The 27,429-nt window shown below is 41.1% G+C and overlaps 1 protein-coding gene across 6 annotated transcripts in view; it reads right to left on the bottom strand.

Moving 5' to 3' along the window:
• Window positions 1-27,429, bottom strand: part of FSTL4 (follistatin like 4) — a 226,010-nt gene that overhangs the window by 9,027 nt on the left and 189,554 nt on the right. For 4 of the 6 annotated variants that reach the window (XM_042014623.1, XM_042014626.1, XM_042014624.1 and 1 more), the window contains 7 exons: window positions 20,449-20,569; window positions 12,189-12,350; window positions 11,031-11,165; window positions 9,486-9,512; window positions 4,186-4,304; window positions 1,168-1,317; window positions 461-568 (listed from right to left, as the gene is read on the bottom strand). In XM_042014623.1, the coding sequence (XP_041870557.1) occupies window positions 461-568; window positions 1,168-1,317; window positions 4,186-4,304; window positions 9,486-9,512; window positions 11,031-11,165; window positions 12,189-12,350; window positions 20,449-20,569 (822 nt within the window). The remainder of the gene's footprint in view (window positions 1-460; window positions 569-1,167; window positions 1,318-4,185; window positions 4,305-9,485; window positions 9,513-11,030; window positions 11,166-12,188; window positions 12,351-20,448; window positions 20,570-27,429) is intronic. The other 2 variants (XM_042014627.1, XM_042014629.1) reach the window with 2 other exon arrangements.

Below are 27,429 nucleotides of genomic sequence, written 5' to 3'. Positions count from 1 at the left end.
TCCAGACCCTTCCCCAGCTCTCTTGCCCTTCTCTGGACACATTCCAGCACCTCAATGTCCGTCTCGTAGTGAAGGCTGAACACAGGATTCAAGGTGCCTTACCAGTGCTGTAGAGCACAGCAGGCTTGTCCTGCTCACAGCCAGCTGCCAGCCCTTGCTGTACAACTTTATGGCACTTGGCTCTGTCACCAGTCTTAAAACAAAACAGACCTTGGCACAAAGCAGCCCTGCTGTCAGCCTGCGGCACAGTCATTGCTCAAAAACAAATTAAACAGCAGGAAAAATATGTGAGGATGGACAGAGGAGGGATGCATAAAACACACTGGATATGCAAATGAAACAGCAGCTTTATATCCAGACCATTAAATGCTGTTAAATACCTGCGACCCACCGGCCACCAGTCTGTAACCAGTGATGCTGAGCCCAGGAAGAGCAAAGGCTCCAAAGTGTAAGGACTTACCTGCAGTGTGGGTGATGATTGCCTCATGTCCCCCCAGCTGAGCACCCACACTTGGTCGTGGGACTTGTCATAATGTAATTTGGTTGGTAATGGGTCCACATCCAAGGACTTAAAAAAACCCGGAGAGAGTTATTTACACAGTGACCCAAATGCACATGACAAATACTACATCAGCTCACTGCAGGCAGTCCCATGCACCACTATTATGTTCCTTGTGCAGCTTTGCCTTCAAATCAAGTGGGGGACCAGCAGCAGTTGAAAAATTTGGCTGTTTGGTGCCATTTTCTGTGTAGACATCACTCCATCTTATACTGTTACTTATAGCCAGTAGATCAAGGGCCAGTTTCTGTCTGAATTGTACCCACACCAGCTCATTATTCCCAACCTGCTTATAACCCAGGTCAGGTAGCTAAGCCAGGAATTCATCCCAATGTTATTTTACCAGATTCACTGTAAGCTCGGCTGCAGATGCAGTCTTGAGACTGTGATCTCCCACCCATAGAGGAGAGGTTATAGAACCTCTTTTCCTGCCAATGAGGTTACAGAACAGTGAACCCCATGTGATCCCACTGGCGAAAGCAACACAGGCCCAGCTCTTTAGTGATCAGCAGATCTTTGCCCAGCAGATCCACCAGGCAAAGATCTGTTTTTTTTGTCCTATATCAAGTCTTTTGCCATCAGCAAATAATGTGTTCACTTGTAAGTACCTGTATGGCTTTCTGAGTCTGGATATCAATTATCATTACTCTGTTCTGCTTTGGCTGTGTCACATAAATGTACTTGTCTCTGACATTGACTGCTGAAGCCCAGAGGCAGGACTGAGTGTCTTCACCTTCCACTCTAGGACAGATCTCCTCCTGAGGGGTTAAAAAAGAAAAGGTTTAATTTTTACAATTTCAGGGCCTGGAGCAGCAAGAAGCTTAGCCTTGAAAACCGCAGGAAAAAATCCCTGGGGATTCCATTAGGATGATATTTCTTCCCTTTCTTTCCTGGAAAACATGAAATAATTAATTTATCAGGTACCACACTTCAGCCTGGCGCTATGCAATGACATTAAGCAGCTGGACCTCCTGCAAACTTATATTGAATTTAAATAACCACAGAGCCTATGGATTGATCTTTTGAAGCACGCTGTGGTTCATCAAGACTTGCAGTGCTGTCAGTGTTTATTAGCAACAGAAATATCACCCTAGGCTTTGAAAAAACAGTGATTTACATTAATTGACTCACTGCTTTATATTTTTCATAAAGTCTTCATTTTCTGTGCAGGACAGCATGCTCTAAAACACCTATGCTCAAGCAAACAGAAGCAAAACAAGCACGATCCTACAGCTACAGAAACTTCCCCTGTTCAAAAGGAACCAAGTTCTGCCGCTTTGGGCCAAATTCTGTTCACAGCTGCCTGATGCCATATTTTGTCTCTGATACTCCACTCACTGAGTCCTGTGCAGAACTGGTACAGCTACCCTGAGTTTGAAGAGTCCCTTGTGGTCTCACCAACAGCTCTCTGCATGTTGGCTACTCCTCATCGATCTTCCTTCTGTCGAGATGCTTTATTTGAAAGAGCATTTGTGTGGGACCAGGCTGTGGGGAGGAAATGGGGTAAAACAAGAATGAACACATATATATTTCAGTGAGCAGAACTGCTGATTTTAGATCTTCTGTTGGTTAATTTTAAATAATGGCCCAACTTCCCTAAGGGAAATGTGATTGGAGCTGCATCAGAGCTTGCTCAGGGAAAGAGGAGGTACAACAAAAAGCAGTGTCAACACTGTGTCTGTATTGGAGGAATAGAATAGAATAGAACAGAATAGAATATCCTGAGCTGTAAGGGACCCACACCATGTGCAACAATTATGGATAAAAAGCTGTCACCTCTAAGCAGAACAGCTCTGCTGGCTGAGTGTCTTGTTGGAGACCACGAGCAAGGGTTGAAGATACAAGACTCAATAACTTGGTTGCATTTTCTTTTCTGTCCCTCCGGCCAGGCTGGGAATCTATGCTACAAGCTAGAAGATGATACAAAAGCTCAGGCTTGGGCTTCCAGCAGCCATTCATGCAGTCAGGCACCTGCCAGCCTCCACACTGTCCTCCTCATCCTCGGCTCTAACAACACAGCATCCACCCAAGCCAAGGGGAGCAGGGAAAGGTCACCAGTCTTTCTGCTACAGGGCTCAGCTGCAGCTGCTCCACCTGCTTTTGTGCCCTCTAAGAGCAAATGAAGAAACCTTTTTTGTAGATCCATTCCTAAAGTTGGGCTTGTGTCACTGTCTATGTAGCAAACACTCAAGATAGTAAAAGGGAAAAGGGAGGAAATAAATGTCAATCCTCCCTGGACCAAGGGAAGGGCCCTATGAGATCTGTAGGAATCCCCCAGAGGTGTCTCTGAAGAGCAGCCAAGTGATATTAAAAATCCCTCTTATGTGCACCAACGTGCTGACATTATTTCCTTAAGTGCCTTCTCTCTTTTGTTCTTTTCAATCTGTTTTTCCAGAACCACCTCTTCAATATTTACAGTTCTTTGGAAAAGAAACACAGGATTTCTGTCTTTGTAAAGCAACAGCTTGGGTGTGGGTTAATAATATTAAGTCCATGTTAAGGATTAGCCTTGGGGTGAGCATCAGTCTGGACTTCTTCTAAGGTATATTAAAATCTAGTGGAAAAAAAAAATCAGTATCAACCATGAATTTACTGAGATTTAGAAAATATTTACTACAGATGTGTAAGATGATCTTGACCCATAGCAGCAGAGCTTGACCCAACCTGCAGGGGTCGTGAGAGTGATTCTCCCCTTTGATTCCTCCCAAAACTGAAATCAAGACTGAGCCCTTTTCTTCAGAAGAGCCACATTCTTGAGCCACATTCTCAACTTTCCCTTTTAAAAATTAGAAACTAAGTAAAGGAGTGACTAAAAAAGCATTTCTGGATGTATTTCAGCACCTGTGCTTTTCAAGAACCGACCGTGTCATGAAGATATACCTGATGTGTGTTCCTGTGCAGGAGTACCTAACACAGGTAACTGAGAACACTGACCTCACAGAGCCTCCAGGCACGTGTTATCCCACTGGCCATGTTGAGCCAGTGCTTGACATTCCTGACACCTGAAAAAATTTTCCTCGTGATTTCCTACAGCAAGGGTTAGGTAAACTCAGTGCTGACAGAAAAGTGCCAACAGCAAACACAGACAGTGCAGTCTCCCTTTCAGTGGCAGACGATGCAGAGGACCTCCATGGCACAACCATTTTCTGGGCATTCTTATTTGCCTCCCTGCTGCAGTTTAACATGGCAAACTACTTCCAAAGAGCAGAAAGTAGCCCAAAGTAGCTCACTTCTTTGCCTATGGAGGCATCAGTAAAAGGAGCACCAGTGAATGATGTGCACATCTCTGTGCTATTGACTTTTGTACCTTCCCCAAAGCCCAGTTACAAATTTGGAGCATGGATAAGTAAACAGATCAAACAGGACAAATGAAAGTCTTTGCTCATGTGATAACTAGCTAAATTCTCTTCAGTGTGTCAGTAAATCCTCCATTTCTAAGTCAGCCTTAGAAGTTACGTGGATCCCTTGATTTTCAAGAGAAGATGCTATACCTCAGGGATGCTGCATGAAGCCCACCAAGCCCCAACACCCCTGTGGCAAACGGGTCCTTTAGCAATAACAACCTTTGAAGAGATTAAGAGAAAGTTTCCCAGCTGTCAGCTGTAGCTGCTGGGTTTAGGACTTACATAACTTGTGAAAATCCTCTCTTCAGGCCTCATATGTCTCCGGATTTCACATTCGTTTGGCTGAAGGACTGTGATCCCATCATCAGAAAAGACATAGAACATATTCCCAACACTCAGGCCTTAAAGAGGGATAAAGAAGAAGGAGTTGTATTTTTTTTGGTATGTATCCCTAGCTGTTAGGACTTCTTTTAAGAACGCATCCTCCTCTCCCGACAAACAAAATCTGCCTTCCATAAAAGTTGGTCATTTGGATGCAGCTGGAGCATTCACAAAATCAAATTTTATGTCACAACAAGGGCTTCAAGGAGTGAAGAGGTACAGACACATTCAAAAATGCATTGCCTTGGTGGCAGTGGTTGTACCCAAATAACTATGGCTGGGTCTTGTTAATAGGTACCAAAGCAGGATTTGATCCCAAGAAACCCCTCTGTTGCACTGCTACCCCTCCTCAGATTATGAATTTGTTTTTTTCCTATGAGTTCATGAAAAACAGCTTGACAATAATTTGAGAACTGAAAGAAAAGCTTTAGTTAAAGTGAAGGTCATCCTGTCACAAGCAACTTGACCGCTGGTAACTGTGATGTTAAATAGAAGTGTTTAGCATCTGTTTCCATGAATGAAAATATATAGATTTCTCTGTTTTCTTAAACTATGTGAAAGAACTAACTACAGCCACCAAAATAAATACATTTTTGAAATCTTGCAAACTGTAATTCACAAATATGGAGTAGTTCAGCATCGCATTAGCCCTCATTTATCCAACTGGGGTATTTCAAGACATTTGGAAAACTGGCTGATTGTCACTGCTTTGCCTTTAGGAAATTGTATTTTATCACTTCTGTCATGCTACATGGAATAGCAGTGACAAGATCTTTAAGAAATATTCAGGATCTTTTCAAACACTCTAGTTTCAAAGATCCATTCATTCTATTTTTTCATACCACCACCAGTAAATGTTTGCAATGACCACTGTCACCCCTAGTAGTGTTGATAGTGTACTTTATCTGCCAACGATATGGTGATACTATAATTTGTATCTTCTAATTAATTCCATTTTCCCATGGAGAAATAAAGTCCCCATTCTATGGCTCTGAACAGTGTTCAGTGTTAAAAATACCCTTTTCTGGTCCTGTGGTGGCACCTCTAAATGCTGCTCACAGAGATAGAGTTTCTCACATTTCTTAACTGTTTGCAGCATTGAGATCTAAATCATCACAGGAAACTTGACAGTAAAAATATGGATAATTTGGACAAATGCATTTTTGGAAAATTTGTAAAACACGTATTTAGTAAGGCTAGAAGGGTTTTTTTGGTGCTAAGCCCCCTTCTTTTGATGCCAAGTAAGTCGCTTCAGAGTATAATGTGTCAGCATGTGGTGTTTGCTGTACTGACAAGGTTCAAATTGAGTGTCTAAACTATAGCACAGAAATCCCCCAGTTAGGGCATCAGGTGGGTACAAGAACTGTGATCCTCAAATGTGATGCCACAGAGCAGGATCATGCATGTAGGAAAAAAGCTAACAAAGCTCCATCAAGAGTTATTTCATGGACTAAGGGTAATTTTTTCCCCAAGTATATTGGTAAAACATTTCATTCAGGCACTTTGGACCAAAACCTGTGCTCCCAGCATCCACACAACTCCCACCTGCTTTAGTGGGAATTGAGTGAACACGTCAGAGGGCAGAATTTGACCCTGGCCTGGAATGAATGTACATATTCCATGGGTAAAGGATTTTAATCCTAAGAAGTGAAAAGAGGCAGGCAATCAATTATGACTACTGTGAAGGTACTTATTATTTTCATGCACAAGAGTAGCGTGATTTTGTCTGATGATCCTATTACAATGAGGGTGTATTTAGGAAGTAAGACCTTAATTACCCACAAATATACTTCGATTAAAATTTTTACCCCAGCAGGTTTAGAGTCAGAGACTTGGCAAGTTTCACTACTTATCTTGCAGTAAAATGAGTCCAAGTTTTTCTGCAGACTGATTAAAATATACTACAAATTATTGAGAGCATTCAGGTACTCTCTTTTTTAAAAAAAGCTTGTCAATTTAAATTAAACCACCTTTTTTCCCAGAGATTGATCTTCACACTGATATTTAGACCAAGCAGGTTTTTTACTAGACAAGCTAGGTGTTTTATTGTGACTCATGAAACATTTGCCAAATCTTGGTTGGGGTACATCCTAAACAATCTCATGGACATCAGTAAAACAGACTCAATTTTTGATTATACTGCTGCACCTACTTAGTGCTGGGAATTGGGAATTATTTCAGAACAGAGGTGGGCAATGGGGTATTTTGTTTTTTACAGTAGTGAGGCAGGTATTAAATTGGGAACTGGGGGACTAATGAGGAGAATCAGGAGGTTTTTTCTTTTTCTTTTGAATTGAGGACATTTCAGGTTAGATGACACAACTAGTTCAAAAACTAAAGGCATTATGAAAGGCAGCATACCTCATCTGTATAGCAAAAAACCCTAGTATTAAAAAAAAAAATTAAGAATGAGGATTTCCTAAACATACCAGTTCTTATTTGATCCACTCCAGATAAGTTGGCTCTAACAAAAAAAACTTCAGGAGGACACCTGATATCAACAAGAGCTTATTTCAAAAATACAGCGTCTCCATCAGTGTACATCTATACATCCCTCCTTTGAGATCAAAGGGCAAATTTTTCACCATGGAATACTCTCTTCTGATCTGATAATTAAATAATTTTCCTCAACTTAATCTAAATACTTGGAAGTATTTTAGAAATTAAATTTGGTAATGAAAAGGCTTTCAGCTTTTTAAGTCCATACATTCACATAACTGCTGATTGCCTGCTGGCATGAAATGCTCCTTTTCTCCGGGTATTAAGCAAGCAGTGCTCGCTACAGAAATGAACACTGGCATGAAAACAAATCTCTGCTTTACATTTGGGCGACTCATGGTTTTCTCTGGACAAAATTAAAAACTATTTGTATAAGTAAATACTGCACATACTTCCAGCCCCAGGTTTAACTGGCTGGTTGCCCTATGTGCACTCATTTCTTGAGGCTTTGCTTGTGCGTGGTCTGAAAGGTTTTGAGAACAAACTGACAGACTGACTTTTAAAATGACCAAATACTTATGTTAAAAGTTTGACTTGCAGCAAAAGTTTTTTCTGTACCATATTTTGTTTAGGTATTTCCCCAAGGTTTTAATTACTCCAAACCTTGGGGGGATGAGGTTGTGATCATTTTAAAGGAGCTCAAATCTACCAATGCATTTGTTAATATTGCTACTTGCACATAGTAAGGAATTGAAAGAATACATTAAAATGTAAAACCAAAAATACCATTCCTGTCTTCCAGCTTTCTCTGTGCCAAGATTTCACATGCTGAAGTATGTTCTAGAATGAATGTGTCCATGAAATACTACAGAACAAGAAAAGCAGGGTAATAAACCTGATCTACAGATACTGAATCGTTTAGGAACATCAACAGCAAATCTGTTTTACTGGCCATGTTTTGCCTCAACATTGCTCATACTTTTATTTAAAATGTGCAAGGTTGATAAGCAGTAAGTCCATTTATTTAGCAAAATTATAAGAAGACTTTCTGCAACCAACTTCTCAGCTGTTCTTTAAATATTACTCTACTTCTACATCTGGTAGGATTATCCAACTGCTTTCTTTAAAAAGGAGCGTAAGGGACACTGTATATAAACAGCCATGGAGCACCATGCAGGTGATGCTGGACTGATGAGAGATGCATTAGAGATTTCATTTCCAAGTAGATATAGCAATTCTTAGTGCCAATAATGCCATTTACAGGAATGTCAGCAGTGAAGACTCCTCACAGCCCTGCACCAGACACCTGCAGGTGGGGTATTTGGGAAGAAGTGCTGGGGAGCTATCCTAGGTGACTGCACCACCTCTCTGACCTCCAGCGAGCTGCATTTAGCTTGGGTTGGAAGGGACCTTAGAAATAAACTAGTGTACTTGCTATGTGTCTGTGGCCAACAGTGGCACCAACAGCGTGCACCAGGTGTTTGCACACCTGGACCAGGCTGCTTCGGTCACCACACCCTGGCACCTTCCTTCTGCCCCTGAAATCCTTTGCGCCAAGCCCAAGCTACCCAGAAAGCTTCATGCTGAGGGCAGGAAGCCCAGCTATTGTTTTGGGTACCTGGAGGCACTACTTACAAAGGGGCCTTTTGCACCCTCCAAAAGCAGAGTGAGCCTGAAGCCCTTCTTGGACAAGCAGCGTGAGGGAGTTCGGGTGTTTGCAGGGGGCAGGGGGATCTGGCCGAGAACAATTTTTCACTGCGCAGCAAACTTTCCCACACAGCTGGAAGGACACCAAGGTCTCAGCTGCCTCATACGCAGCTGGCAGACGCAAGAACTGTTTTACACCTCGGTTTCAACCCCAGAACCTTCCTCCAGTGAGTGGATGTCCTGCTCACAGCCCTCCAGGAGCCCAATGTCACAGGGTCCCCTCCACATACCTGGGCTCCACACCTACAGAGGCAGATGGACAACCTGTGTGAGAGCCCCTGGGGCTGTTGCATGATGCTTCTTACTGGGTGTTTTGGAAATTACGACAGCACAAGCATGTACAAAATCAGGGGATTTTTCATTCAAGTGCCTCCGTAATATCGTTGAGTCAATTAGATGCTCAGGATGGGTTTTTTCCTACTTTGGCTTCCAAGATAAACAGTTGTTGACCTTGTGGAGGGCACACTGTAACTTTGATCAAACTAGAGATCTTAACTGCCAATTAAAACAAGGAGAAACTGGGCAACCTTTACCCTGCATCGATTCAAAAGATAGAGGGAAGAAAACCTGTTGTGGTTTGGATTTCTGTTTTGCCTAACAGTCAAGAACAAAATTTCTGTTGCTTACCTAGAAAACATCAATACATGCTACTGAAGAGGAAGAGCTTGAATTGCTTGCATAAAATGCAGTATATTGAATTTATGCCTTACTTGTTCAATTATGGTAATTTGGGAGCACTTCTGACACTTGTGTGATTGCTAATGCAGCTCGAGAATCTCAGGCTGATCACACTTCTGGCAGTATATAAAGATTCATATTTTTATATATTTTATGGTAATCTATTATTTCATAGTGGGAAAATGCAAGAAGTTATAGGTACAAGAGTGACATCTCTAATTTGAAGAACTTAGCTTTTAAATGTCTGGTCTGTACTTAATCTGGTAACTGTGAAAGTTGATAGGGTTAGTGGCAAGTCAGTGGAGAATGGCCCATCACAGAATTATTAAAGCAGACAAGCACATTATCACTACGACAAAAGAACTTTACTGCAGTACCTTCCTCTCGCCACAGTATGTTTGCAACTGCAGCATCAGAATATTGGGAAAGCCAGAAAATAATCAGGAAAAGAAAAAAAAACAACAAAACAATGTCAAAACTTTCATTGTAGCAAGTAACTGAATAAATACTCATGTTTACATGAACTGTTTAATTGGTGAAAATTTTGTAACATTCATTCAAATAAAATACCAGGAAAGACAGAGAGTTCTAAACACATTTGCTCCTTCTAGAGACAATTCAGAAACTTTGACATGGGAAAAATCCTTCCTGAAATGAAGGCAGCTGTTCAAACATCAGTGACCTACTAAAGAGAAGCTGTTACCTTCAAATGCAGCTGGAGGTATGGTACAGCCTGTGATTTTCTGTGCAGGTTCAATGAGGAAACACAACATGGAATTATAGAATCATTAATGTTGGAAAAACGCTTTAAGATCATTGAGTCCAACCATTAACCCAGCACTGCCAGGTCCACCAACATCTTTCAGAAGAAGCCTGAGACTGGCAGCTACAGCAGCTACACCCTTGGCTGCGCTTTTTCTTGGAACTTCATGCAACTGCATTCTCTTTCAGGATTCACATAAGCTCTGAAAGTACACCTGCATTTGAATTTCTGTTCCAGATAGATCCAATTATTTCTCAACATACTGCAATTTCCCTTGCTCAAGTATTCAAGGGAAAACGACCAATATTAACAAGAGTACATAAATCTAGTTAATGAGAAATAGAATATATTTTCCAAAGATTCTCCTTGAGAGCCCATATTTATGGGTAACTTAGCTACCAATTCTCGCTCTATATTTGCAGCCAGAAAAGCAGCAAAAATCCCATTTGCACCTAGACTTTTAGCATCACCAATAAACCCAGGCAATCTCCTAAGCAGTTAAGATGGCAGAACTAGGAAGGATCAGGCCTCTGGAAACTTTTCTACTGGGGCAACTGATCACCTCCTTCAGCGATTGTGTTTTGGGGTCAGTGTGGTCAAGATAACACAGCTGCACTCCTATAGGAGATGTGGGAAGAGTAGCTGGGAGAGTATTTGTCTTCCAGGTGGAAGATAATTTCACACTGAGGGAAACCTCTTTTGCCAGTCAGTGATGCAAAAACAGGTAAAATAAATAGTTTAATCACAACATTTTTCAGACGTCTAAATATTCGAGAACTTTGACTGGTAACTGTCTTCAAAAGAAGTCTTGCACAGAAATCAATGAGATTTATAAAATTTGACAAAATATTACATTTTGGATTCCCTGATATCTGAAACTATTGTTAATTTGTTACTCTAATAACGCTGTTACCCATCACACACCTGGTATACTTCTGGCACATGAAAGGCACCATCTCCCTGGACAAGATTTTACCTTGTCTGCATGATTCCTACCCCAAAAAGTGTCCAATCTTCTGATCAAAGTGCAGTCTGAACTGTCATTACCTTATGTAGGATCCAACTGACTGCATGCAATAGCCTGAACTATCAAATTACATGTATATCATTACATTCAAACACTATTTAAAGAAACAGATACATGGAAAATTGAGCTTACGGGTCTTTCTCGCTGAATCTTCGATGAAAAGGGAAGATATGTCCTCATCCACTCCCACCTCATTTTTAGCAATGCAGGTGTAGGCACCAGTGTCTTCATACCGAACACTACTGATATGAAGTTCACTTCCGTTTGCTGTAAGAGAGACACTCATAAAAAGTGCTCCTCACTGCTGCTAATTGCTTTCCCTGCCTTAGTTGTCTTCCAGTGCCATAGCTGCCCGGTGATGGCTCAACTGGGTGGTTCCACCCCACTGTGTTTCCCCCTATTTAACTAGAGGTTTTTGGGGAGTCTTATGGGAGCCGATGTCTTGTCCTTTCCATCAGCACGTACACACTCCACACCAGAAGAGAACAAAGAACAATCCCACGTCAAACAATAAATTACATTTCATTTATTTATTATTCTTGTTAGAAAAAGGCTTTGGCTTTAGTGAAGAGAAATTAATTTCAATTTTGCAAACTGTTTTTCATCAGATCACCAAAACCTTCGGTTTAAAGGGGTCTCTCTACAGTTCTTCCTACTGTTTTGCTTTTTGCAGTGAGACCACTGCCTAAAACCTTTGGAACATATTGAGATATTGTATGTGACATGCAGGGATACCTGTGCTACCAACACAGGCTGAGGGCTACAATCCACCAAAGCCAGACTGGGGCATGTGTTGAGGATGGGATTAATATTTTTACACAGAAAACTACAAATAAATACTTTTGCCTTTTGCTGTGCCTGTTGCACCCTCATTTGAACATGGACCAAGAGGAATTAAGAGCCCGATTCCTTCAGCAGGGCTGAATGGCAGACTGATTCTCAGCTGACTTGCATCCAGTGTGGGCTTAGACCTGAACAAATAATTTAATAAATTTCTCTTCAAATAATCTGATGCGTTTCTTTTCTGCTGTGCCGTACACAAGAAGCAAGGCAGTGAAGAAACAGACAGGCTGTCTTTGAACAGAATGCCATTACCACTTACATCAATCAATAGTGCATTTCCTGGGAAATTCACAGGAGAAAGAGATAAAAGGGAAAAAAAGGGGTTTTATAACATGATTTCCAACAACTGTGGCTTAGCAAAGTACAAGAACTTCTGGTTTAAAGTGCAAAATAATCCTCTGTAATCCCTGTCTACAATACTTTAATTAATCAAAATTCTGTTCTTACCGAGGAGCGATAGTTGTTTGGATAGTTTTGGCATGATATCAATGCCGTTCTTTAGCCAGGTAATTCGGGGATTAGGGATGCCTTCAGCGTGACATTTCAGGCTTGCTGACACGCCCGGCTCCTGCGCTTGCGTTTCGGGGTAGACGCGGATCACTGGCGGCACTGCGGGAAACAAGGAATTGGGGACTTGAAACCCCCATGCCAGGGCTTGAGAGCTGCTGCTGTCCTGCAGTCCCACGAGGGGCTCTGAGCTGAGAACCAGCAAGATAAGCTCCGTCTGGCTATCAGTGCAAGCTACAAGAATGATTTCTCTACAGCTTGACTTTGGGGGCAGAAAATAGAAAACAGTAATTTTCCAAGCACTGGCATATGAGAGAAGGTGAGGATGCCACATCCATGCAAGTGTTCAAGGCCAGGTTGGACAGGGCTTGGAGCAACCTGGTCTAGTGGAAGGTGTCCCTGCCCATGGCAGGGGATTGGAATGAGATAGTGTCTAAGATTCTTTCCAACCCAAACCAATCTGTGATCCTGTAATTCTGTAACAGAAAAGAGTAAACTAATATACCAATGCCAGGGAGCAACCTTGAGATCCAATTTTGCATTTAGACTGTTCTTGCTTTCATTGAGTAATTAACTGAACTTAATAGTTGGATTAAGACCTAAGGTGGGTACTCACATATTTAAGAATTAAAGTATTGTTGGGGTTTTAGTTTAGTCTTAGTTTTTTCCTGTTAAAGGAATTTTCTCCCATATGCATGTTGCTAGGGGACAAATAGCTGTACTTAAGAAAGACAAAAAGGGAAGTGGGGCGGGCCTGGCTACTCCTTTGTCTACACCTGGGTGTGGGGTCAGTTTGCTCTGAGCGTCCGGAGAGAGAAGCTGCAGAGAAAGGAGCTCCTGCTCCTTTCTTTTTGGCCGTTCTTTCTTTCTGCTGGAAGCAACGCCGGGACCCCAAAAGCCGCTTTCCCTGCCCTGCTGGAGGCCGAGCTGTGGCTGCCCTGCCCCGCTGCTGCTTCGAGTTTTTCGCTACGCTGTAGCCCTGCTCGCCCTGCCTGCCTGGGCCTCCGTGGGGTTTTCCCATCTGGATACATCTCGCCTGCCACCCGGGATTTGCGTTCGTCCCTGCCACTCCAGCCTGCCGCTCTAGCCTGCCATTCCAGCCTGCCGCTCCAGCCTGCCGTTCCCGAGAGTCCGGGATCGGCTGCCCAGGGGTTTGTGAAGCCTTTGTTCCATCCCTTCCCGGGATCCCGGGGCACCGGTGCCGCGTGCTCCCCGAGCTCGCTCCGGAGCGCCCCCTGCAGCCGCGGGGGAACCATCGCACCTGCCCTGCTCACCGGGAGCCGCCAGCGCCCCTGCCGGCTGCGAGCGGAACTGCACCCGAGGGAAAAGGGCCCGACAGCCGAGAAGGCTGGGACTGGGTTTGTGTTTGCTGTTACTGCCATAGTTGTTGTTGTTTTGTTTGACTGGTTATATACATATATATATATATATATATATAGAGTAAAGAACTGTTATTCCTATTTCCCACATCTTCGCCTAAAGGCCCTTGATTTCAAAATACAATAACTTAGAGGGAAAAGGGGTTATATCTGCCACTTCAAGGGGGGGCTTCTGCCTTCCTTAGCAGACACCTGTCTTTCAAAACTGAGACAAGTATAAACTTCAGATCTTCACTGAATCTAGGAGGGAATTTGAGTTCTTGCCTACGAGAAGTAACTTAATATTCAGTATTTAACTGAATATCCATCAGGAAGTAGCCTGTGTATTCACTAGCTCTTATTCTGAACAAATGAACTGTTTATCAATTACTTCTTTTCACTGAGAGGTTTTCAAAACATGACTTACCTCGTTTCACGAAGGCCCTTCTGAACTATTTAATACACTCAATTGGCAGAACTACTAATTATATTACAATTTCAGAGATGTTAATTGATTTTCAATCATGTTGCCTTCACTGCTCAAACCAACAAGGCTTAATACCACCCATTAACTATTTCTTAACAATTTACTCATGTACTTTCAAAAATATTTGCAATATTGCAACATCAGTGAAAGATACCAGTGAGAGTTTTTCACCTCGAGGGAAAAATAAAAGGAAATGTGAGGATGTCTCATACCGTGGCTGATGGTATCTATATTTCACAATGAAGCAGCCAACTTTTGTACCAGATTAGGAGATTTTGGGATTCATGATGTAGCTGCCGAAAGCTGCACAGTTTTGTAAAACCATGGGCAGAGTCCAATGTGGATGTGATATGTGGGGAGCCCAACTTCTTCCCCAAGAAAAATGAATAACTGTTAGTGGCATTGGTGAAAGACAGGAAAATTTGTGGGTTGTGTTTGGCTTTCTTTTAAGAAAGCCTGAATGATTTAACAATAAACTTCTGGAAATCCCTGGCTTAAGGTATCTAACTCACTGCTCTGTTTTTATATAGTGCATCATTAGGCTCCATGATTATCAAAATTAAATTGTCTTAACAATTGCTTTAGAATAAAATGAAATCTGGGTTTGCAGCTTGTTATATGTCTATATATCCATGTGGGGATAGTTTAAATAAATGCATTCACTAGCATACACTTCCCATCTTTCTGTATCTATTTTTTTATGGGCCTTACCAGAGAGAGATGTATTTCACTTCTGTTTTCTGCACCAACTGCCAAGCGTGAACCAGGGCTGAGTTGTCAGCTTGGAATCAGCCATGACAGAAAGCCCTCAAGTCTACTCAGGGTTTATAGCTTTAAAAGCGAGAGATTGTTGAAGTGTAATCTGAGAGAAAATACCTACAGCCAACTGCAGAGGGAAAAAAAGAGGGACTTCTAGTAAAGGAATGGCTTTGAACTGCACCTCTGCACTGGACCTGTGGGTTTAGCTCCCTGTCTTCTATTTCCTTGAGAAGAAAAGATGTTGTAAGGTGTAGGGCAGTGAAGGAAATATCATGCAAAAACTTTTTAATCAGGGGGTTACCAAAAAGACGAGGTTTGTTTTATTGAGTTTTCAATTTCTAAATAAAAGCATTTAGGAGCATTTTATCTTCTCTTTCCCCCATTACTGTTGGGTTTGCAGTTCCTCCTGACTTCAGGAGGTGCCAGATCAAGGGGAAGGCAAGCAGGGGAAGGGACCTGCTGCCAGAGATGCTGGCAGCTGTTGGAACCATCCCTGTTCTATTTAGGAGTCAGTGCCCCAGCAATTCAGCAGAATAAGACTGAGAGTCAGGAGCTCCTCATTTCATCAGTACCTTAGAAAATTAATTTAAATTTCTCTGAGTGTCTCCAGGGATGATTGGATAAAGGTAGTAATTTTTGTCTACTTTGACAGAATTTTATGAAGGTCCTGCACTCAATGCTTGTCTTACCTATGATTTGCTTGCTACTAGTAACATTTTTTGAATGAAATGATTTAGTAAGTGAGCTCCATTGAAAGCCTACATGATTTATTTAGAAAGACAGTGTGCCTCCTACAAATGTAGAGGAAGAAGATTTACAATATCCAAGGAGGTCTGATTCTCAAATCCTGGTGAAATCAACTGACTTGGCAGAGATCTCACATGGCCAAAGGCATCAGAGCAATTTTACTCCAAGCCAAGTGTCTTCTTCTCACCTGCCAGCTCTCAGAGACAGAGCCCATCCCAGTCATCACCTATTTAATGCTCTCAAAAACATTATGGGTTGTTACTTACTTATTATTGTTTGCTTTAGGTTTTCCTGTTCATCTGGGCACCTGTGTCAGCGCTTCCCAGGATGGCCATGGCCATCAGCTCCCCAGAATCAGGGCACCTCTTCACCAAACAGACTGTACTTTCATCTCTCAGGTTTTTACCTCACACCTTGATAGTCTGCACATGAATAAACCACCTATTTTACCTTCAGGGCTGAAAACAGAATAGATTTATACTGCCAAAGGTAGCTCACAGGTCCTAGACACTGAATCAAGGCTCTGTATGAAAATTAACTTAAAATTATAGCAAGGTGTCTTTTCGAGAGTGATTAATAAGGAAACTGTTTGTTTTCACCTACAAAAAAGATGTGCTGCACCTCCATTCCTCCTCTCTTATCATTTTCCTTCTCCTTCTATTTTTAAACTTTTTATTTCTTCTCCCTTGTCTTACATAATTCACTGCACAGGTAAATTATTGCATACAAATGCTTTGTGATAACAGTAAACTGCAGAATGTATTTTTATTGTCCTTGCTACAAATTAATACATTCCAGGTAAGCACATTAAACTTGCACAGATTTCAGTTCCAGACTTTGGGATATATGGATTACCCTTTGCTTTTTCCCTTGGTGAATATATATCACTGCTAACCATTACTGTGTCTGCAGCCAAGGGCAATATAAAAACGCCATTATCTTAAGCAAAGTAGGAAAAAAAGGGCATTGAAACAAGCATGAGATTGGGTAGATTGCCTACTACTGCATACTGAGCAGCACCTCACTTGTGAGCAGACCAATTCATTACTATAAAACAGCTCAGGTGATAAAGCACACGATGAGCACAGATGGTGGCACCAAGGCCCAAAGACATTCATTGCTGCTGTAGGAGCTCTATACTCCAGGGTGTAGCAATAATTAACAGATTAATCATTTACTTGAGATGTTTTACTCTTTCCATTTATGATATGAAAGGAGTTTGCAGCATTTATGTTTTCTCCTGAAAAGCCACATTAACGAAACATCCATGTTTGTAACATCTTGCTTACTGGAAAATTTGTCTGATTGGACTCTTATAATTGGGCTGAGGATCAAACAGCTTTTTTAAAACTGTTTTCAAGGAATACAATATTCTGATTTATTCTGCTGTTTTCCTGAGTGCAAGGACCAAGGAAAATGATGCCCTACACTCAGCAGTCTCTTGATTTGCCAACTATCAATTTTCATAGTTGATTACTATTTTATGAGATCCTTTATCCTCAGCACCTCTTCTTTCCTCTTGAAAGTGATAAACTGCTTCCTCTCTACAGCTAGTGTATGCTGTACACATTTCCCAAGCAATATCCATACATGGGAGAGAACATAATTTTCCTACTGTTCTTGGCTTCTCCTGATCAAAGATACCAGAATGCAAGATGAACTTTTTGTTCTTAAACTGTTTAAATATTGCCTTTCAGCACTTTCTTTTCCTCCAAAGAAGATTTTAAGGGCAAGCTGTATAAATACACTGACTCAAATTTTACTAGTAACTGTGAGTCCTAAGACTGATGAACTCAACCAAACCTCTCACATCAAACAGGCTGCATTTCACATGTGCTTCATGCTTCCTGCCCAGATGTGAGCCAGCACGTCAGGGCATTCACCTGGTGATCTTCACATTTTCTGCCTAAGAGGATTCTCACCTCTGCTTGCCAAAATAAGCATCTGGATCTAACCATCTTATTTGGGATATCCTGAACCAGCTGGTACAAAGGGAAACACTGCATAGCATTCAGCAGTTGAGCGGTAGTAGAGCTCCAAATCTCAGAACCTTTTAATGTTGTGAATATTGGGCTGCAAACTTTCTATTTAAGCTTATATTTCCTTATTTTCTTTATTACCTAATCAATGTAAGAAGCTAGTGTCATGTTCTAAAAAGAGGCAAAGAAAAAAATAAAGAGCATCTAATATGTTGGATAAAAGCAGATTAAGAGAGCACATGTAAGTAGGATCAGATTCTTTTAAGAGCTGGACTGTTGTTTCTCAGTGGGAAAAGTAAAACAGGGCCCAGGTGGTACAAAAAAGGATCTTAGGATGCTGGAAGAGTTACTGCAGCTTTGAAAATACTGAATTAACTGAAGAACAGTCTAAAAATTAGAACCTGCTTGTACAGACACAGCAAGCTTGGGAAGAGTTAGGGATAAACCTGTTTACTTCCAGTTGGTTCTTCTTTCTCTGTTCTCTCCCAACAGACAAACTTGGGAGGTGTGAAAAGAAAAATTCTGATAATTTTCATAAAATAAAAACCCACCATGCTTTTGATGTTGAAAGTAGATCAGTGCCTCCCTAGAGGAGACAGGCAAGCACATACACCCAAGTTCTGGCTGATTTGGTTCTGTCACATTCTCTTACCATTTTAGTCCAACACAGGAAAGCAACAAAACCCTCCCATGCTGAAGATGGAGTTTTTAGTTTGATACAGACAGACAGAGAAAAGCCCCAGTGCTGAACAGAGCCCATCAACTACACTTAGATTCTCAGCATCTTAACTCAGTTTGGCTCAGTTTCTTCTCTCTACTCCTGTCAAGAAAAATTCCTCAATTTGTTCTTTCAGTTACTAAAACCCGAGGTTTCCTTGTGAAGGGCTCTGCCTTGGGAAACCCTCCAATGCATTTGAAGGCAAACAATGTTGTCCTGCCATCAGGGCTGTCACCCCTGCATCAGTTGCTGGAGGAAACTGTGCCACAGGCAGAAAAGGAGGAAATTTAGTGATGTGGGCAGCCAGCCAGCCACATCAAGAACTGCAAAAACCCAGCTTTGCAAAGCCCAATGGCTCACATGGGAATATCAGATGCTGTAAGACAAAGATTTCTAGACCCTGCAATGTTTTCTAGCAAGCCTGAGTTGATACCAGAATGTAAGGCATTTTATTCTGTATTTAGTGACTATATAACACATTAAAAAGCCCACATAGACAGTGGTTTTTGTATAACAGCATTTTTCTTTTAGTAAGAAAACCCCCATGCAGCTATGGTATGAAACTTCCACTTAAAAAGAAAATGTGGTCTTTCAACAACAAGTTAAATCTAAGTGGCAGGCGTGAGTGTGGAACAGATCTCCTCCTCCCCACACTCCATCCAGCTTTCCTCTCGTTCTGGTTTAAGTTTCAAAGCCTTTGGGCCCTCTAGTCTTAGTGATGATAAAGTCTATATTGTTGTCTGCCAACTAAACTCCATTCAGGCGTCATAATACATCACATAATAGACATAGGATTAAGTTGTTAGCTGGCTTTTCTTTCAACTGCCATTCATCAAACAAACAGCACTTTGAGGAAGGAAACCTATTTTCTCAGCTGCAGCATGCACAACTTAGTTATCCACACTGCTGAGATTTACAGTTTACTCTCTCAAAAGATGACAAATTATTATGGAGAGACATTAAGTCAGCTTTCATTCAGATCAACCAGATACTTCATGCTCTCCTTCAGGTACTCGCTGTAGTGGGGGGGAGCACTTACACACGTCCAGCAGACCTGAGCTGCAGTCAAAACAAAACCTCATGTCAACCACAGCTCTTCTTAAAGTGCATAAATATCCCTCTTTACTCTTTTTCCTCTCGCTATTAACTTGTGTGTTGATTTTCAGCTCTTACCAGCTGAAAGCTCTCCTTTGTGCAGGTCTGCACACACCTAGAGAAAGGACTAAATATTAATTTTCTTTATAATACATATATTCTGTAATAAAGTAACTGAATTTTCCTTAAAAATAAATACTTTCATACCAGAGTACATCAGAATGTACCCAGAGTTAGTAATGGGTGACCCTGTCCCCTGTTCTGGAGACACTGCTGGGCATCATCAGCACATGTAAAAATGGGTCTAAAGTTGGAAAATGCTGGTTGCTGGTAGGGAGGTGGATATTCTGTGGGCTGGTCCCTTGATGAAATGCTGGCTTAATCTAATGTAATTTTAAACTAAATCTGACTGAGTGAGTTTGAGGTCAGGAGAAAGACAGTGAGCACCTGAATAGAAGTTCCACCAGGCACAAATGTGGTCCAGGGGACGGATGTGAACGAGAATGCTGGAATATGGACTGTGTGATTCTCTCATCTGTGAAATGGTTTCCCCTCATTTTGCAACCCAGTGAGCCAGTGTAAATAGCCCTCAGCAAACCAAGCTCAGTACAACCAGGTAATATTCTGGATATATAGCTGGGAGTTAGCTGGTTTTGGAAATACTGCCATATTTATTTAAATATCCTGGGCTATTTCACGCAACAGAAATGATTTTCGGGAAGAAGAAATTATTGAGGCAACACTTCTGTTGACGAAAGTAGCAATTACTTCAAGAGATGCTTGGAAACACTGCTCTTAACTCTATGGAAATGTCACTGACAGCTTGTTTTACAGTGAGGATACCTTCTGAAGCCCAGGTAATTATACACATGCCCCCTTGATACTTTTATTTTTGACTGCCTGTGTGACAGCGCGAGTGAGCGAACCCCGAGCTGCATTTGCTCTCGTGCACAGATAATTTGGGCTGTGACTTTACACATCTCTGTGTGAATGAGGTTAACACACAACTTTTCTTAGAAAACGTTTTCATGGAATGTCATATAGGCCATTTACTAACCATTCACCTGAAGGATGTGGGTCTGATACAGCTCTTCATAGCCGTAGGCATGACAGGTGTAATTGCCCATGTGAATAGTTGTTACCTTGGTGATGTAGAGGGAATTGTCTTCTCCAAAATCCTGAATGGAACAAAAGACAGGAAAGGTGCCTTATTATTTAGTAACAATATTTTAAACACTACATGAATGGAGACTACCCGTTCAGTGGTTTTGATAGCAATGCATCCTGGGGACACAGCTTGAATTTTGAACAGTAGGTTATAAAGTTCATAAATCAACATGCAGGAAGAAAATGAGCAGCAATTTAAGAGTAAGGCAAAGTGACTCATCTGAGAATATGAACTTTTGTGCTCGTTGCTAACAAGGCGCTCTTTGCACATAAAAAAGATGGCCATTTCCAGCTGTTTCATTTATGGGGGAATTTAGTATCTACCTGTTAACCTCAGATGTGTAAAATGCTAACGTTTGGGTAGGTTAAGGTTTCCTTTATCTGTGCTGGTTCTCAGAAAATCCACTGCAGCCTTGAGACTTGATAAGAAAGAACTGAAGCTCTTTGTCACTTAACTCAGACAATATCCTAGGCAGAAGACAAGGAAGAAGACAAAAAGCCTTTTCTCAAACAAACCTGTTTAGATCTGCAACTGCTTAACAAGTATCTGTCTTCATCCCCTTCATCTTCCTAGACCTGCTCTTGCATTGTTTCTATTTTTGATTACAGATGGGAAGGATTGAGTTAGTAGACACATTTTTGGCACTTTAGTAAGTTGTACAAGCACCCTGCTTAGGAATTTATTTCAATTAATTATTTATTTATTAATTTCAATATTTGTTTACCAGATTATAGTTAACAGAACTGCAGCAGTGATGGCTATATGAAGCAGCTTCTCTTATTACTCCACCAACATTTAGACTTTCTGCAGCTTCAGAGTGTTTGTGTTTCTATGCAAACTGTGGAGGATACATTTAAAAACAGTTCATGAGCTGAAAGAATGATTTTTCTATAATCATCCCCACATGTCAAGTATGCTAAATTGAACTCTTTGAGTAATTTCACTGCAATATTATGGGAAAATTCAACTGAGTCAGGGTGGCACAAACCCAGTACGACAGGGTGAATGTTGGAGAGTGGTTCTGCTTATGAAAACACAGGACTCATTTTCAAAACTCCAGTGTGCAGCCAGAAGGGTGTGCAGGGGAAGCCCTTCCAGGAGGTCCTGCCTGCTGCCACCCTTGTGTCTGGGACATGCAGCAGTGTGTGTGGTGAGGAGTTGACAGCTCATTGCCTCCCCTGCCATGGCAGAACCCACCACGGGGGACAGACTGAACAGAAACATCACTTTGGTCTGCTGGCTCAGAGTCAAGAACTCCTGTCCTGATTTCTTTGTGCTGGAGGAAGGGAATCCACAAACAGAGCTTCTGACACTGCTCCTTCCCTGCTGCACCCATGGCAGCTCTGGCACTATAAGGAACCATCCACATCCACCTGCTGCTGCCAACCCCTGCCAGGTGCTCAGAGATTATAAGCATGAGTTGTTTGATCACTGGATGGGCTGACTTCTAACCCCCAGACCTTTTGGGCCTCCTTACATCTCACATTTCCTGCCTCTTCAGGATGCACGTGCTTTGCAGTTTGAACCTTCCTTTCCAGACACCACACTTTGAAAATTTTTTGAAGGAAGCTGCAATTCTGCAGCAGACGTGCACTGCCAGCTGGCACCCTTCAAGAGAAGTACAAAACAGCTCATCTCTTGCAGTATGGATTGATCTGGCACTACTTCTGTCAGCTCTTGAATCTTCTCCAAAATCTTTTGTCTGGCACTAAGAAGAGTCTTCATGCCTCATCTCTCAGTGGCAGGTCAGCATTGGCAGAGGGGAGAGAATTTTAAGAACTTGCATAGTTTTTAGACATGCTTTAAGGCAGATTGAAAGTGAGCACTGAGAAATATGGAGTTTACTGATAGGGCGCAACCCTTCTCAGAGCACAGACGTTCACCTGAGAGGGTGCAGACATATCCACAATCATAACCTGGTTCTGCTGGCTGTACTGCCCCAATGGGCAAATGTATGAACAATTAAAAAGAATCAGAGTAAATCCATAGATGATCTGAAATCCATTATCTATAATCAAAAGCATCTCAGATATTACTGTCACCTTGGTGTCAGGCATGTATACTATGGGATAAGTTGGTTAAGTTATCCATTACATTATTACAAATATCTACTCAAAAATCCCCATTTCAAGCATTTGCCTGTTTTCTGGTCAGTTAGATCTTTCCTGATGGAAAGCAAAGATGCATGAATAACTGCTAATAGAAAAGACACCAACCCTGTTCAAATGGTACTTGCATGAGATAGAGAAAATGCTTGCACTGGAGGGGACTTAATAACAGTTTTTGTAAGTTAAAAGAAACTAAAATTGAGTTTAGATCAATAAAAGCAGGATGGCTACTTTAATGGAATGATTTATAAGAAATTGTGGAAAAACAGGACAATATAATCTCTATTTAAGTATGTTGCTTCCTTTAAAATGTCAAAGAAAAATATTCTGAATGCTTGGTTTGTGCTCTCTAATTGTGTTTTTAAGGATGATCTGCTTTTTTCCAATGCATACAAATGTATTAATATAAGCAAAGACCCTTGCACAACCAAACAGATGCAACACTACTGTATTATTCACTTCCTTTCCAAATGTGTTTTTCTTGAAAAGAGGGGCTTATATTGGTAAAAGCACAGTTTATGACTTTTAAAAACTATTTTCTGACTTCTAATGCTTAAAGAAAGTTATAAAAGATGATTTAGGTTAACACCATTATCACCCTGTTAAGCATAGAAGGGAATTATCAACCTGAATTAGAACCTGCACACACAGTAAATTCATATATAACTATAGTATTATTAAAAGTGTTAGGTGTGGGAAGGAAAAAGTGATTGTGTCTTTAAATGTATGATACTGAACCTTTTGTTGCCAAAAAAAGTAGACTGAATTCTCTAACAAATTAATGACTTTCTGTGTTTATTGCAGCTCATGGTTTCTCCTTGTGTATCCCTGTGGATATAGTTAGTACATTAGGATTTCACTGTTACATTTTATATCTATGGATGCATTCTTATGCCCAAGCACTTTCTGTGTGTATTTCATAAGAGTTTATTTGGAAGTGCTGTAAAAACCCAAGCCCTGGAGCATTAGGAAATGATGAGTCTTTGATTCCTTAATAGCCTCTAACTTCACATCTTGCAGTCAGGAGTGCTGCGTTGCAGTTGGAACCTGTGAGATGTATTTGGGATGTGTCCCACTACCCCCCCACACCCCCCCTCCACTGCACTGCCTTTGGGAGCTCTGAGGAGCTGCTCAGCTGCTCACAGGCCATTGCCCTGTGCTAACAGGGTGTGAGTGAGCACTGACAGCTGCTGGGCTGCATGCTCCAGTTTGCTGGGATGTGGATCGAGTGGGCAGAGGAAATGGGAAGAATTCACAATGGAAAAAAGCAGAGGAAACATTTTCACATATTTTGACTTAGTTCATATAGCTTTTGCTTGTTAAGCCAGTTCTCCAAGTCACCATGAACACGAAAGCAGTCAAAACAGAACAAAAACATCTATAAAACTGATGCAACATAATTCTTCTATCCCAGCTTTAAAACTGAGTATTTCAGGGCTGTCCAGGAGGCTCAGCAAGTGCTGCACACCCCAAGGAGCTGTTACTGCTCTACTCGACCCCAGTAATGCCCCACAGTGAATTGAAAAGTCATTTAAATGTACCATCCCATGAAGAAGAACAGGCAATCAGTAGAAAGGCAAAAAAAGCAAGTCCTGAGACACGGTTTTCCTCATTTACCACAGAAGGTGAATTACCACAGAATCATAGAAAGGTTTGGGTGAGAAGGGACCTGTAAGCTCATATGGTCCAATCCCCCCTGCCATTGGCAAGGACACCTTTCACCAGACCAGGTTGCTCCAAGCCCCATCCAACCTGGCCTTGAACACTTCCTGGGATGGGGTGTCTCTGGAATGGATGTGGGTGCTCAGGGATGGGGTGTCTCACCATTTTCTTGTGAAGAGGAAGAAAGAGAAGTGATGAAACTAGAGGGAGTACCCATCTAACCCCACAGAATCATGAGCCCTGCATCAAGACAGCCAGATAAGGGCAGGGTGTTCATCACCTCTACCTTATGAATTTCATTATAAAATAATTCTTCTAATAAAAAATTCAGAAAGCTATGCTTATAATTTCTCATAATTGATAAGGTCAACTAGTGGCAGCTGATAAATTGACTTCTCCAGCAGTTCATATCACCTTTTCTCTCCCTTTTTCAAATAAAAAGCTCTCTGCCCATCAGGAGCTTCTTTCATGTCTTGCACTTACTCTTCAACCAAAGGATTGATTAAATGACCTCAGAATATGTTTTAACTTTTCAAGATTAAAAAAATGCACCACCCTGCATTTTACATTGATAACAGCTTGGTAATCTATAAAATATATATATAAAAAAAGTTGCTCTAAAAAAATAACAAAGCAGATCCTAGAAAATGGATATATACCTTTTTTTTTTGGTATAGTATTTACTTTCCTTTCCATCACTACTGATTACCCAAGGCATTGGTCTCTCCAAACACAAGATTTTTCATATTTATTTATCCCATTCCCATTCTAATGCATTCCCTGGTCATGCACTCTGCCGCGGTTCAGAGACACCACGCTCAGAGATGTGTAAAACGTTGCATATTGCTTGTAAATCTTGCTCACATTCTGTCTCAAGTGAATTCCAACATGTGATTGTAACACTACAAATCTCCTGCTCTGACACCTAGGAAGGAGCTGGCAGAGAGAAGCCACATTAACCCTGGATGCTGAGCTGGCTGTGATGCCACAGGGTGCAGGGCACTGCCACCCACCTTTTGCCTGTTTCAGATGCATTTTCATGAAGCTTTCTAACGTGCCTTGGGGTTGTTCCAACATTTAAAACCCTTTAAATTTTTGTCAGTTTCTTGGTTTTCAGGAAGTTTGAAGAGGAATGAGCATAGACGCTTATTATTTGTTAGGTTAAGTTCCAGTTGCTTGAGAAAAAATCACAAACTTGACTTAAAACTACAAATAGGAAGAAGAAACAGAAAAGTTAATCCCAGTGACATGAAGCCAGAGATTCCTCACATCCCCAGCTCTCAGGGAGGGCACACTGGCACCAGTGACCCCACAGTATGACACTATGAGGTACACACTCCTTGGACCAAGCCATTTAATCCCAGTGATTTTAAACCATCCAAGTTAGATACTGAATGCTCCTAATAAATACTGGGGGGGAGCACCAAAGAGAGTTGATACCTCCCACCATGATGGTTTAAAAGTGTTCATAGCAGAAATAATGGCAGAGGGAATGAAGTTCCCTGAGTGGTTCTTCTCCTGGGAGATTTGCTTTCCAAATACTATTACTACACCTATTACTAATAATAATTCACTTAATTTTTAACCCCTTCCATTTCAGCCCTTTCCCAAGCCCAGGCAAGCTGGAGACCTTCTCCATGTGGTGTTCAGTGCCTACTGATGAAACTAGTCCTGGCAAAGGGGCTTGCTGGTGTCACCGGTTTTCCACTAGAATCCCATAATAGTTTGGCTTGGAAGGACCTTAAAGCACATTTCATTCCAACCTCCTGCCATGAGCAGGATCACCTGCCACTAGACCAGGTTGCTCCAAGCCCCATCCAACCTGGCCTTGAACACTTCCAGATGAAGAAAAACACCATCCTGATCTCACAATCACCAGGAAAGCAACTAAGATGTATTAACTAGTTCAGACTAAAAAAGCTTGCCTGATCCTCAGTGTCCTAGAAATCTCTCTCTGATAATGTTTACAGGATTTTAAAATGAAATGTACCCAAGCATTTAATGAGATTATTATTATGCAAAATCTACAATAATGGCTATCACTTTGGAAATGACTTCTCCTCACTAATCAAATGTCTCTGATCTTTTTTACAATATATTCATGCGTGATTCATATAAAAATAATAAAAACTAAATTAATCATGGGTCCTTAAATCACTTTCTTTGATGCTTTTAATAATTCATTTCTAGAGACCAGCTGAGAACTTATGCTTCATTAATATTGTTTGTTCTTGGTTTTACACATCACTTTAGTCATTTACAAGGAGAGAAATTCAGCCTTAAGCAAATGCCAGAATGCTATTGCAAATACAGCCTGATGGGGTATTAATTTATCTTTTCTTGTTTTTCTGCTCAAAGAATTTAACACAACATAAGACTGATGGAGAGTCAAAAAAAGTTTTTGCCTTGCACATATGGAATGAACTTTTTATATAGTTGTGTAATTACAATACATGTGAAAATGTGTGAGATTTATATCCTGAGAAACTCAGAGATAACATGACAAGGAGAATTAATAGTAGGTGCATTCCTCTAAAAATACAAGTGGATACAATTTCTGTAATCTTCATTATGACAAAATGTGAGACTATATATTCAGAATATACTGTCAGTAGTAATTTTGCACTTAACCTCTATTTTAGAGCCTATAAAAACCTTAAGAAACTATAAGCAATTTCTTAAACTTTGATTTGAAAGAGAAAAAACTTGGTTCTAAATATGCAACTTTTTGTACCTTGCTCCCATCACTGCGTCACTGCAGTATCTAGGACGGCCCAGGGTTTGATCATTTTAATGGCCCAAATTCTATTAGCAGGGAATTAATGGGGATATTCACACATGATCTTTTTATTATTTAACAGAGAATCTACATTAAAAACATCAACATGAAAATATTGCCTTCATACAGACTGTTTTAATGAGAAAACTAATCCCAGTGACTTGCACTTTAAAGGTTGGCTGTTTGCTGTGGGTTTCAAATACTATACATGTAAAATGGACATTTTCATGAATATACATGAAATGTGTATCAAGGCAGGTAGGCACAGCTCTTGTAAGGGCCATGAGATGTACATGGAGGTGATTTCCCAGGTGGATGTGG

The sequence above is a fragment of the Corvus kubaryi genome, unplaced genomic scaffold (assembly GCF_017639235.1).
Source record: "Corvus kubaryi isolate FWS band 111438036 unplaced genomic scaffold, C.kubaryi_AGA036_p1.0 split2-37374, whole genome shotgun sequence".
NCBI classification, from domain to species: Eukaryota; Metazoa; Chordata; class Aves; order Passeriformes; family Corvidae; genus Corvus; species Corvus kubaryi.
This window is presented reverse-complemented; position numbering and strand designations above follow the sequence as displayed.